This window comes from Thermobia domestica, chromosome 11, assembly GCF_964235325.1.
Source record: "Thermobia domestica chromosome 11, izTheDome1.hap1.1, whole genome shotgun sequence".
Classification (NCBI taxonomy): Eukaryota; Metazoa; Arthropoda; class Insecta; order Zygentoma; family Lepismatidae; genus Thermobia; species Thermobia domestica.
In genome coordinates, this window is record NC_137464.1 from 183503196 (window position 1) to 183517585 (window position 14390).

At 34.9% G+C, this 14390-nt stretch overlaps 1 protein-coding gene across 3 annotated transcripts in view; it reads left to right on the top strand.

Moving 5' to 3' along the window:
* The window catches only part of dare (NADPH:adrenodoxin oxidoreductase, mitochondrial), a 126297-nt gene that overhangs the window by 99756 nt on the left and 12151 nt on the right, over positions 1 to 14390 (top strand). For all 3 annotated transcript variants that reach the window (XM_081731416.1, XM_081731417.1, XM_081731415.1), the window contains 2 exons: positions 4501 to 4693; positions 5308 to 5682. In XM_081731416.1, the coding sequence (XP_081587542.1) occupies positions 4501 to 4693; positions 5308 to 5682 (568 nt within the window). The remainder of the gene's footprint in view (positions 1 to 4500; positions 4694 to 5307; positions 5683 to 14390) is intronic.

Consider the following 14390-nt stretch of genomic DNA (forward strand, 5'->3'; position numbering starts at 1 on the left):
TTTCTTTTAGTATAATCATCGTTAGTTCGCAATAGTGAAGCAGAATAGGCTTAATGTTGTGTGTATAAAATGTGATATCGAACGCCTAAGAGAAAAATATCAAATAATACTTTCTACAAAGTGGACACTTTCAAATATCTAGGATCAATATTAACAGAGCAAACCATATTCTTGAAGAAATTAAATGTTGACTAAAAGAATGAAATTCGTGTTATTATTCAATTCAAAGCTTAAAACATATAATACGATAATCATGCCTATTCTGCTGTATGGTTGCGAAACATGGTCGCTTACTCTGAGGTAAAAACACAGACTGAACGTATTTGAGAACAAGATCCTGAGGCGAATATTTGGACCCAAGAGAAACGGGAATTGCAGAAACTTCATAAAGAGGAACTGCATAATTTATATCGTTTACCAAACATTGTTAAGGTCATCAAATTTAGAAGGCTCAGGTGGTTAGGTCCTGTAGCCAGAATGGAAGAAAGTAGGAATGCTTTCAAAGTTTTAACTGGAAATTCAATCGGGAAACGACCATTAGGAAGACTTAGGCGCAGATGGGAGGACAATATTAAGATGGATCTCGCAGAAATAGGAATACAAAGTAGAAACTGGATCCAGTTGGCTAAGGATAGAAGTCAATAGAAGCTTTTGTGAATGCGACATTGAACTTTCGGGTTCCATAGGTCATAGAGTTAGTTAAGAGAAGAATATGAGTGTTTAATACTTAAGAATAAATATTGATAGAGTTTAATCTATTGAGAGTTAATGTCTTAAAAGCGAATGTGATGTGATGTAAAATTTATTAAAAGCAGAAATATTACCAAATACATATATTCAAACAATTTATAATTTTTTGTTTGTTCATTTGTTGAAGTTTAGCGTCCCTTTTCAGCACTGAGGTTATAATAAGACGTGAACCTACAGTTAATGGTTGAATCCCAACGTTCATCCTCCACCGGGGATCGAACCCAGGATCCGTGAACCAAAGATAATCACTAGCCACTATACTAGCGATGAGAGTAATATTTAATTGTGATAAGATTCTTTTTGTGCAAAACTGGTACATTAAGCTCTTAAAGTCGGTATGTGTCTAGTCATCAGGAATCAGTGAAGAATTGATGGTTAAATTAATAAATTGATGTATTTATTCATCCATCCTTATTGGTTACCCAATAATGGTGAAGTTTCTTGTGCTATAGCTATTTATTTAAGGTATAAATAATGATACCTTATTACACTTTATTGAAATTAATCACTTGGAATTATTGCTTGTAAAACCCTGCTTACTTTAGTGATATCTTTAATTTCATGTTTGTATTAGTAGATGTTTCCTCTTAAAATTTAAAGTTTAAGAGAAACTGCTCAAACAACAACAACAACAACAACAACAACAAAAAGTGACGTCTTACAAATCAACACTTTTTTTTTTTACTGTGTATGTTCTTGAGAGAGGAGCCAAAATACCGGGTGTTCAGAAAGTAATTATGCAGTTCATAACTTGCCGTATTTTCCATAAACCACTTTAAACAAGTGAAATTAACTCGAAGCTAAACTTTAATGTCATGGAAGTTATAAGAGATGCTAGAAGTGATCCCCTTGCACTTGAAGATACAGTTGTACACGTTTCTGCATGTTCTCTAATTGACAATTGTATCAGTCATCCCTTAGCATAGCACAACATGGCACTGCATAGTTACTTTCTGAACACCTGGTAAAAAAGCTAAGGAAGGTTGAGATTCAACCTACCCATATAAATAAATGTCTAATAATTTTGAAGTTACATAAATATTTTACAGTAGACTCCCGAGTATTTGGCTTGCGACTCTCCGGCTTTCGTACTATCCGGCCTAGTTTTCTCTTATCGTAATTAAATGAAGAAGGTAAAGCGTTGCATTTGCAGCATTGCCAAGGCATTGGAAGCGAATGTCGACTACGATCCTCCTACGTGTCGTGTGCAAAATACAAGTTGTGACTGGAAAAGAGCAACGTTCTGCTCCTTGTTCATTGTTTCGTCAGTGTGTAATGGACCTCAATAGAGTACTATTGCCTCTGTTCCTGATTATAACTGTACAGTACGTACAGTACTGTACAGTATTCATAAATTGTTCTCGGGGTATGCTTAATAAGTTCATGAACTCCGGCCCATCCGGTGTTTTTGTTATCCGGCCTGCTCTTCCACCACATTAGGCCGGATACACGGGAGTCTACTGTATTTAATAAATTTATTGTTATTTGAGACTGAAGGATCAGAAGTATGTTATGAATCCTACCGTTGCACTAATTCTTAATGTTATTTTACTCAGTGCTAATTTGTTGTGTTTATATTTTATACTTTCTATTGCATTCCGCAATATTTCTGTCTTTATATTTATTCTTATTATTCAGTTAATTTTGTATTGTATTTCTAATTTCATTGTGTTCACCTATAAAAACAAATATACACAGTATAAATAAAATAGAGTTTGTTTGTGTGTTTGTGTCTGTCTGTCTGTCTGCGGCCTGGGGACCAGACGGGTGGACCGAGAGTTACCAAATTTTGGTCAGGGGTACCTTGGCCCAGGCCCCAGATTAAGAAGAAGCCCTTTTTTCAAATTTCAAACCAGGGGGGTCTCAGGGGGAACGTTTACTGGAACCGGCTTGGGAACCAGACAAATTGACCGAGAGTTACCAAATTTTAGCCACGAATACTTTGGTCCAGGCTCCAGACCAGGGTTAAACGTTTTTGTCAAAATTCGAACCAGGAGGGCGTTTACCGGGACATGTAAAAGGAGTAGAAAACGACGATATTAGTGTCGAATTCATAGTTTTCGCGGTCGCTGAAATCAATGGCGACACTTCCATTAGCAATGACTTGCAAATTTAGTTACAATTGTATGCGGGCCGGGAGTCAGCGGGGGGGGGGGGGGATACCGAGACATGGAAAAAATAGCCCAAAATGACCGATATTAGTATCAAATCCATAGTTTTCGCAGTCGCTGAGATCAGTGGTGATACTCCCATAGGCGTTGACATCCACATACAGCCCCCGTGCGAAGCATGGGTATATTCAACTAGTAGATAATATAATTGCTGCGTGGAGATAATTTTATGTAACAAGGAGTAATAATAATTAAATATATTAATGAAATGTCCATTGAATTAATATTGTCCCCAGATAGGGAATGGCAGATAAAAGGTTTTGTAATGACTGTTGCGTTGAAATGGGTTATTCTGCTATATGAATCTGATTAACTACAAGTGTTTTGGCGCAAACGAGACGATAATGGATGCTGATATTTTCTGCGTGGGTTATATGATTCCTGATGCGTAGATGGTTTTATATATATATATATATATATATATATATATATATATATATATATATATATATATATATATAATGTTACTGGTTTCCATCTACTGCTGTTTCTCGTATATCCAGTTATATTGAATGCCTCAAACAAGAGTAAGTTGAGAGAGGCACGCTGGCTCAGTGGTAGAGCGCTTACCTCTGGTGCGTGGGGTTCCTGTTAGGCCAAGTAAGTTTATGGTGGACAACATCGTGCTCGTGGGTTTTCTCGAGGTACTCCCGTTTCTTTCCACTTTCTCATTCCACCAATTCTTTCATTATCATTAACTTGCTGTAATCATCATTTCCGTTAGCCTAACGGGCATAAACGTAAGATGTTAAACTCAAAGATTTCATTTCATTGCAAGAATAGGTTGAAGGAAAAAAAAATCGATGGTGTTTAGGGATTATGGTTTTCTTTCTGTTTCAGAATATTACTAGTTTATATCTCGTTCCATTCCACTTGAAGATCTATTATAATTCAAATCATGTATCTACTCGTGCCAGAAGTCGTGACTTTTCTTCAAAATCTAATATATACTTCTTATAGTGATTAAATATCAAGGAAGATTTATAATAAAAGAGGGGGCGCGGTGGCTCAGTGGCAGAGCGTTCACCTCCGGTGCTTGGGGTCCCTGGTTCGATCCCAGCTCGCGCCGTGTGGACTTTGTGGTGGACAAACACCGTGCTCGTGGGTTTTCTCGGGGTTCTCCCCTGTCCTCCCACTTTCTTCATTCCACCATTTCACTCATTTCTCATTATCACCGTCTCCTTTAGCCTAACCGGCATAACCGTGGGACGTTAAACTCAAAGATTTCATTTCATTTTTTATAATAAAAGAAGAGGAGATTTTCTGTTGTGTTTTAATATAACTAGGATTGCTTTTGCATGAAATTAATAAGCAGCAACAGATTATAAACTCTTAAAATTATTATCATCTTTTGTTCATTTTAGGTACGTTTGTGGTTAACATTTGAAAATAAAATAAATAAATAAAATTAAAAACAGAATAAGTGTCGATTACAAGGCAGATTTAGGGATAATTCTCCATGGTTACGGACCTGATTTCGATTTTCGATATTTTTGCGTAATTTGTATATTTATTATATAATACCTGACTGTTACGTTTATTGCTGAAATTCAATTTTTTTTTTTTAAATCTTTTCCAGGAGACTGATATAACAGAATATTCATTAGCTGCTCTTGCCAAAAGTAGAGTGAAAAGAGTTCTGTTAATAGGACGGCGGGGACCCCTACAAGTGGCTTTCACAATCAAAGAGTTACGGGAAATGATAAACTTACCTGGGTGCAGAACGGAATTTAACGTAAAGGATTTTCAGGGAGTGAAGGATATCATCCCAAGTAAGTTTCTCTGTTCATTTATTTTAAACTTTCAGTATGAATATTATCAATTTGTATGATAACATTATACAGGAATACCTTCCATAACGCAGTTTTAAACAACACGAGTTTTGTTCTAAATCAGTTTTTATTGTTCAGCATATCTACGAATTCGTAATACGTTCGCCAATTCAAACTTAAAAATAAATAAATAAATAAAAGCAGTAAATAGCACTGTACATGTATAGATGGAAATAATGTATAGGTCAGGTCGTGTTGGCTTATGATATATATATATATATATATATATATATATATATATATATATATATATATATATATATATATATATATATATATATATATATATATATATATACAGGGTGGGCATTAATTACCTCACTATTGAAAATTGTTTATAACTTTTTTAATATGTAACCAATTTTCGTAGAACAAAAATAATTTTATTCCTAACAATCGTACTACGATTGTTACGCATGGGTAAAATTTCACATAATCACCACAATTAGCCACCAGTTATCATAAACGATTGGGGATGTTTGCGTCATACTTCTGCAGATTTAAAGTGTTATTATCTTTCTTTGTATATTATAATTTTGCTTTCTCTTTACCAGAACTAGCACGGCCACGTAAAAGACTGATGGAACTGCTCACTAACACTGCTCTTGATCCACCGAGTGATAAGTTACGGGATCAATGGGCTCAAGCAAATAAAGTGTTTCATCCTATATTTTTCCGTACACCAGTAGAATTCCTTTCTTCAACGAGTGGTCAGCGTGTTTCAGGGGTGAAACTGAATGTGAACAAGTTAGAAGGTGCTAATATTGAGAAACAAAAAGCTGTTCCTACAGGAGAAACAGAAACAATAGAATGTGGTCTTGTGTTGAGAAGCATTGGTTACAAAAGTGTTGGTGTTGATAAAGACATTCCATTTGACAATAATAGAGGAGTAATACAGAACACAGACGGCCGTGTTGACGGTCACCCAGGTAATGTATGAGTTTATCTGTCGGCCGTTCTAAGAATGGCACCTACAGACTACAGAGTACTATTCTACAAGTCGAAATAAAGCGAAAAGTGTATATAATTGTATACCTTGCTGGTCCTCGTCTGAAGACGCGAACGTCATACGTCATTATGTTGCATTATGTGGCAACGTCGCAGATAAAGAACCATAGAGTAGATCTTCCAATCCTTCAAATAGTTACATCGATTCTTTCCAAATGGCCGTTGACACTAGCATCACTTATTACCGTAACAATCGATGTAATTTCTTGATGGATTCGTACAGCAATGCCTGTGGTTTCAGTTAATCTGCGACGTTGCCACATAGTGAAACTTTTAATTGGCGATAGGGGTTGAATGAGGCCCCAGGAGATAGACCATTATATAACATTTTCGCTTTATTTTGACCTGAAGAATAACACTCTGTTGTCCGTGGGCGCCATTTTTAGAACACCCTATATATAATCAAATTAGTCAGTAATAACCCTTAAGCTAGATGATGAATGAAAACTTCTTAATTTTACGTGCTCTGATATTTTTATTTACTGAATTGTACTAATATTGAATGTGTATCTTGTTTTTCAGAGGATTTTTTTAAAGGTAAATGTAAATATGGGATGAAAAACGAAATTAAAATAAATTCTTTCTCATCCTATTCTTTTCTCCCTGCTTCTTCCGTTTTTATATCTTGGTGGAGCGTTTCAGTGAAAAAAGTTCAATCTGTTATTCGTTTGTTTAATCATGTACGTTTTTCTTCTTTCTTGCTGTAGGGGCTACCTGATATTTCAAAAGTTTTGAAACAGTGGAAGAGCATGTTTTGTTGGTATCAATTAAATTGAACTAATTTTTCCTTCAAGATGCTAAGGTGTGTTTAAAACAGTTTAAATACTATTTAAAATAAAATAAAAACGAAAAAAAGGAAGAAAGGGATAGGATATGGCAGCTCACAGCGTCACAGAACAGCCGCCATGTTTCCGGTTCGATGGAGACTCTGCGGTTGGGCATTCATTACAAATAAACACAGCTCGTGGCTTGAAATAAGGTGAATAATGACTCATTCGACCATATCACATGTTTCCACTCATCAGCGGTCCATATTGCGTGTTCAGAATGCTTATACATAAACTTTCAATTCTGGAAATTTAAAACAGTGCCAAGTTCTATTGAAATTCGAAAATTGGAAAATAACATTAGCAACTTTAGTGATAAGAACAAATTGTATACAGTATCGGCTCGAGAGTCTTTTGCCTGGCAAGTTATTCTCAATACTTAAGTTGCAGATTTCTCTGATTTTAGTATTTCAATAAAACTTGGTATCATTTCAGATCTGTTTTTTTTTTTCACATGTATGTTTTGGGTGGGATATACTACTTTTAAAAAACGTACATTGATCTATCTAGTATCTAAAGCGACAGATGGACTATTAGTTTTCTCTTGTATTAAATAGTAATATAATGAATATGTAATCCTTATATTTCCGTGTCAGGTTCCAGATTTCCTCGTTTACAGGAAGTACTTTATAAGTTTTTGTTGGTTTTCATAAGTGATAGCATTTCAACGTGAACAATATGCAATTTTGAGGTATCTGCGCCCCTATTATTGTCCATGAATTGGTAAAGTTGATATTTTTAGAATTTGTATCTTTACTTATACTAAATACCAAAATTTGTGTAGAATTTCAAATTTCTGTGTTTACAGGAAATATCCTACTGTATGTACTTGAATTAGTAATTTATGAATGACCCAAATCTGAAACTTTCCATGTTTACAGGAAAGACGCTGTAAGTTTCTAATCTTGGAGATAGATACCTCTAATATCTTCAGTAGAGTAGCATTGCTTATTATCAAAATCTTCCAGTGATACAAAAAATGAAAATGAAATGAAATGTTTTAAGTTTTACGTCTCACGGTTATGTCGGTTAGGCTAAAGGAGACGGTGATAATGAGAAATGAATGAAATGGTGGAATGAAGAAAGTGGGAGGAAACGGGAGTACCCCGAGAAAACCCACGCACACGGTGTTTGTCCACCACAAGCGGGGGCTGGGATCGAACCCGGGACCCCGAGCACCAGAGGTGAACGCTCTACCACTAACCCCCCCCTCCCCCCTCAGAGATTCAAAGTGTAAATGATTCAATCATATTGTCAATTTGGGTTGGTACTTTTTTAAAATTGAGTTTGGAATGTAGACATTATTACGAATAGAGCACTTTGAGGAAACCTAGGTTGTTTTGTTTTAGCTTGAGCTACATTTTAAATTACTTATATTGCTAATGTTTGATAAACCCACCTATAATGTGCGTTGAGGTACTTTTAGGGATTATTTAATACGTATAAGTGCATGTTCGTGTAGCGCAATGTTAGATGTGTAAGTTAAAGTGTATGACAGTATTTGATGTAAAAGAAGAAAGGTGAACTGGATTATACTTGAAATGCAAATGATGATGACAACTAAATTTAAGAAGTTTCATTGAGCACAGTGTTGCAGTGTTTGAAGTATTTACTAACAGTTTATTTGAATCTTCTTGAATACGAACTTTTTAATAACTAACTGCAATGTACTAAAAATCGTGATTATTGATGTTGTTACTTAAAATGTTACTTCGACGTTCACTCTAACTTTAACCAACTTCAACTCTAGCATTGGTTTTCGTTCTTTGAGTTTAACTAACTGTGACCTAATAGACTGAAGTATTTATGCAACAGCTTTACAGCACATGGCTTCCAAAATTCGGGTTAAAATCATACACGTGCTAATATATATATATATATATATATATATATATATATATATATATATATATATATATATATATATATATATATATATTAATCTTTGTTAACCAATTCTGCTTAAAATTGGGCGTTATATTAGCACTTTGCATTTTACATAACGTCGTTGAAGATGTGATACCTCGTATGTCCAATTTATTAGTTTTTCAGGAGACGAAAAGAACGTCACTATATCTATTTACAATATTAACATTTCAGACCTTCTAAAAAGTATTTTATCATTTAAAAACACGCTGATACAGCTGCTCTCATCACAGCATATATGGGTATAATATATTGAACTCACTGGCATACGAGATATCACCTGAAGTTGCCAACAATCGACATGCAATCAAACTCTGTAAGCGATTGTTTCTCAGAAATCGATGTCTTGTGACGCACGAGGGTTTGCTAGAACATGGGTTATTACTTTCTTGCCAAGTTTATGCCAAAAACTCAAAATCTTAAAAATTAGACATACGAGGTATCACATCTTCAACGACGAAACTTACATAACGCTGTCCGTTGCAATGTGTTTGTGTTAACATAGAATTAACATACAAAAATGTTTACATTCACATAACATCATTTCAGACAATTTACAACATTAACAACATTCGCACACTATGTTTTATGAAACTTCAAATACCAAAACCAAAACAAATAAACTTTGATATTTCTATAACTGAAAATTAAAATACACATTATTTCCAATTAATAAGAATAAAATATTAACATTCCTTGACAATATGTTAAAAAAATTGAAAGTATTATATGAAGAAGTTATGTTGATTTTATAAATTATTTAATCCGACTCATAATTTTGTTATTACTAGCTGAAATGCCGATTCCTCGCATGGGGAGAATTTGTGTATGTGAAATATTTGAATCCTCTTCTTCTTAGGATACTCATTTCAATGAAATTGTAATGATAGTAATCCATAAAGTACTCTACTTTAATCATAAATTTTGAAACATCCTATCCCCATAGAACATGAACTTTAATCGAAGTCACATAATAAAAACCTACCTTGAAATTAAATAAATGAAAGTTTCCAGTTTAACGTCCTACAAAAATGCCCTTTAGGCTAAGGGAGACGATGATTAAAGCAAGGGAACGATGATGGAAGAATTGGTGGAATGAGAATATAGGAGCAAACAGGAGTACCCCGACAAAACCCCGAACACGATGTTGAAAACCCACCTTGAGGTAGATTATGTGTTGAAAAAGTTACCTCAAACGGGTCAGCCGTTATCCCGGCCTCGAAAACTATGAATTCGACGTTATTCTAGGTCATTTTGGATATTTTATTTTTTACCACTTCTAACCTACCATGCCGATGGGCTGAACGTGGACTTAAACTGCATCGGGGGTGTCAGTATTCGTCTCAGCGATTCCGAAAACTATAGATTCGATACTAATATAGGTCGTTTTCGATTATTTTTACAAGTTATTTCTTACTATCTCCGCCCTGGGGTTGCTACGGTTGTCTACCCTTTCTGGGGGCTGAACTTACATTTTACCATGTTGGGAGTGTCAGTGTTCATATCAGTGACCCCGAAAACTATGAATTCAACATTAATTTCTGTCATTTTCTATTATTTTTACCATGCCACCCCTTTCTACCCCCCTACGTATCATCTTTTGTTGTTTTTTTCATTGTCTACATTCATATTCAACTGAAATTATTACCCTGAAATTAAGTAAAGGTCACAGTGGATTTATTTCTTAAGAATTCTAGAAAATTCTGTTCCTTTTGTCATTTTAAAATTATTTTACAATAAAAAAAAGTGTCATGTTCTAACATTATATTTGGCTAGTTAAAGTTTCCAGGATTAAACTGTACTTATAAAATCCTGATTAATGTTTCATAGTGGTTATATATATATATATATATACCGAGCGAGTCAAAAGTCCCTTGCTATAGGCCAACTCGGTAACTATTGAAGATATGAAAAAAATGATAAGAGAGCATTTTGATTGCTAAGTTTGGGTTGTTAATCTAAAATGGTGGGATTTTCGTAATTGGACCAACCGTTTAAGCTCGAAACTGGTATAGCCCCCAATAATAAAGAAAAATGCAACGTTACCACGTCAGTGGAGGACAAGATGGAATGAAATAATCTGGAGCGTGAAATACCCTGGGCCAAGGAGATTAGAAAGGGGAGCAAATTAAAGAACAAAGGAGCAGACCTATTTACAGGGCCCACGACAGTGGCGTCAGCACCACAAGGAGGGAGGGGTAGGAAGAGGAAGTATACGAGGAAGGCAAACAAATAAAAATAAGTCGTGTCGTTTTCTGATAGGTTTACTGTGAGAGGTAAGCGTGCGGAAGCTAATATCCCAACTGAAGTTGCCTGTTTCTATGGCCGGGTCCTATCCTTGATTTATTGATTTTGGTATGTGTGGAAGGAAGGGCCTAAGGGAATGGTTCGTGCCGCAAACGCCGATGTCACAGCGGCCCTGTTAGGTAAAATGACGAGTGGGGAAGGCAGCAGCCCTGGGCAGTGTAGAGACGGTAGCATTCCGGCACTCGCCTGGTGGAACTGCGGAAAACCTTGGAAAACCGCAGTCGGGATGACTGGATCGTGTCATTCCTTGTGGCCATGTAATTGTTTATCATTGGTGTTTGCTTTGTATATTATTTTTCTATATGGTTATTATTATTATTATTATTATTATTATTATTATTATTATTATTATTATTATTATTATTATTATTATTATTAAAATGCAAAAAAGTTTTTTTAGGAGCATTGAAACTTTACACAATTGAAACAAAACAAATAATCTACACAGAAAACTTAATATGTCTTTATTTCGTAACTTCACTATATCGCTGTGTTTATAATATTCTTTAACAACAACAACAAAAACTAAATAAATAAAATAAAATAAAATAAAAAACAAAAAAATCTTAATAAATACCTGATATTGTAAAAAAGGGTGAATTATACAGTAGAATACAGTAATATATACAGGGTAGGCCATAAGTGCTTGACATTAGTAGTTGTTCAGTTCTTGGTTGACTAGAGTAACAGTAGCTCATTGACGTAAACAGTTCGTAATAGCAGCCCTGCCCACGGCGAGCAGATAGTGGAAACTCTCCTCGTGAACGCTCACGAGCATTCTACGGGCAAATACCATTGTTCGTGCTTCGTGGATCTTCGGGTTTCGTCTTTAGAGGAGCGGAAGTGTTGTCAACCTTGGCGGTAATCACTAGCTTACCAAACAAACAAAAAAAAAGTATGTATGGTAACTGATTGCCATTTAGTGTAAAGTGTTTTTCTACAATGTGGTAACCGTTAACTATAGACAATACAAACTTGTAACAGCAATCAAATGATAAACTATGTACGTTCCTTTTCTTCTTTTTTCTTTCCTTTTGTTAAAGAAGGATGTGGGTTTGTTATATCCGAGTGTGGGTTTGTTATATTATGTTGTTTCGCTTTTTAGGAAAAGAGATAATCTGTTGATATGAAAAAAAAAAAAACTGTAGCACTTGTTTGTAATTATCTAAGTATTATCTCCAGAAAATTAGCTTATGCATGTATGTGTGTACGAATAGGCTTAGCAAGGGGTTGGTTGTGGAGATTAGAAGCCACTATTACACTATCAATAGGAAGAATAGTATTTCTTACTCCACTTTTAAAGTTACTTTGATCGCAAAGAATCAAACAAAATATTAAGAGAGCCAAAGAGATTTTCCACTTTTAAGGGTGACCGTTAGTGACTGCAATTAGTTTTTTTTTTTTTTTTTTTTTTTTTTTTTTTTTTTAACAAGGAGTGTCTTTTTAATAAGGAAAAATGTATTGTCCCTGGCTGGTTGCTTGCCGGTGGCTTCTTAAAAGTGAAAAAGAATGTTAAATCATTTCAACGACTGAAGCTACACGCTTGTCTTTCTTCGATAGTTACTGACTGATTTTGAAAGTCACAATGTTGTAGGCCTACTGTAATAGCGTAGGCCTACTGTAATAGCGTAGGTCTACTGTAATAGCGTAAACTCGGAAGGAAACTTTCCAACTGAATGATACGAACAATTATTCCCAATGTCTTGAACATGAAACGTGGGTTGCACGGATAACGCTTAAAGTAGGCTGGACTGCACTGGAATTTCCTTCCGGCAAATTAGTGTTTGGTCGGAACTCAGTTCTTCTGTGTAATTGTCTCTTAACAACAGTTGAACATTTCTTTTAGACAATAATAACTAACTAACTCTATGGCCTATGGAACCCGAAGGTTCAATGCCGCGTTTACAAAATATTTCCACTAACTTCTGTCCTTAGCCAACTGGATCCAGTTTCTACTCTGTACTCTTATTTCTGCAAGATCCATCTTAATATTGTCTTCCCATCTACGCCTAGGTCTTCCTAGTAGTCTTCTTCCAATTGGGTTTTCAGTTAAAATTATGAAAGCGTTTCTAATTTCTTCCATTCTGGCTACATGGCCTGCCCACCTGAGCCTTCTACACTTAATAACCCTAATAATGTTAGGTGAGCGGTATAAACTATGCAATTCCTAGTTATGAGTTTCCTCCAATCCCTATTTTCATCCCTCTTTGGTCCGAATAATAATAATAATAATAATAATAATAATAATAATAATAATAATAATAATAATAATAATAATAATAATAATAATACGCATTATTATTATTATTATTATTATTATTATTATTATTATTATTATTATTATTATTATTATTATTATTATTATTATTATTATTATTTTCAACCTCCCGTCGTTCTCCTATCAATCTAGCAACGAAAGGCGTTTACAACTTAGCAAACGTGAAGCGACTGACAAGTTACAGACCGAGTGCTAATGTAATACAACGTCACGAATTGTGTAAGCAAGCTAAAAAGGTCTGAAACAATTCGTTTCCGATTTTTGCAGTCGTTTTTACGTCTGTAAGATGACATGTTTAATATTAGTTTATTTCTTTCTTTCTTTCTTGTTCATTTGTTAGTTACTTCAACGCTAACTGTAACCTCTATCATGCATCTTCCTCGACCAAAAAAACGTACCAATTTTATTTCCTGCAGTGTTTTCGCGTCACTGCTTTCGAAATGGGGAGGGGGACAGCACACCTGCACATTTCACGCTTGCGTCTGCTCAATGCTTATCATCGTGCGAATTTCTGGCCAGGCTTGGCCATAGGTTTTTTGCAATCATGTATGGTTGGCAACACTTATCGGATGCAGTGGAAGAAGCGAAGCTAGCAGCACCTGTGCTCACCTGTTCTTATCTTTGCTCGTGCTCGCTCACGCTTTGACTCCGGGAGCCAATTCATGGACAGGCCTGGTAATAGCATAGTTCATGACAGTACGTGATTCATGAATATAGGCTGTTCGTGAATAATACGTGGTAAGAAATGATTTTATAAAGAATTTAAATCTTGTTACAGTTGTAATAATTATTTAAAAATAATTATTACAGTTGTAATAATTATTTTTAAATCATCTTCTAAGTGAGCTTACAATGAATAGAAGGTTATCAAAGTATGAACGTATGTTAGTATTTCAAAAGTAATTAATGGTTACATGACCACAATCATCAAGATGTGATTGAGTTACAGTGTTCGTTCAGTGTTTTCGACCTGCACCTCGATAAGTAATTCATAACTTAAATAAAAGATATGAACAGACTGAGTCTGTAGTGCATCTTCCTAGACCATGTAGTTCTAAATGCGTAACTACATAAGAAAATCTTATGACTGTACACAATGTTAGGTATAAACTAATTGAAAATGATGGACACTTTGAACACTTGGTACAGGTAACCTAACTTAGTGTTATGATACAACTTTTTAATAGTTTCGTAGTAGTTGATGATAAATACTTAAGTTCAAATGCATTTTGTCAAGTGACCTGTGACCTACCTTGGATAGTAACAGTTTTGTAAAAGCATTTTTGAACTA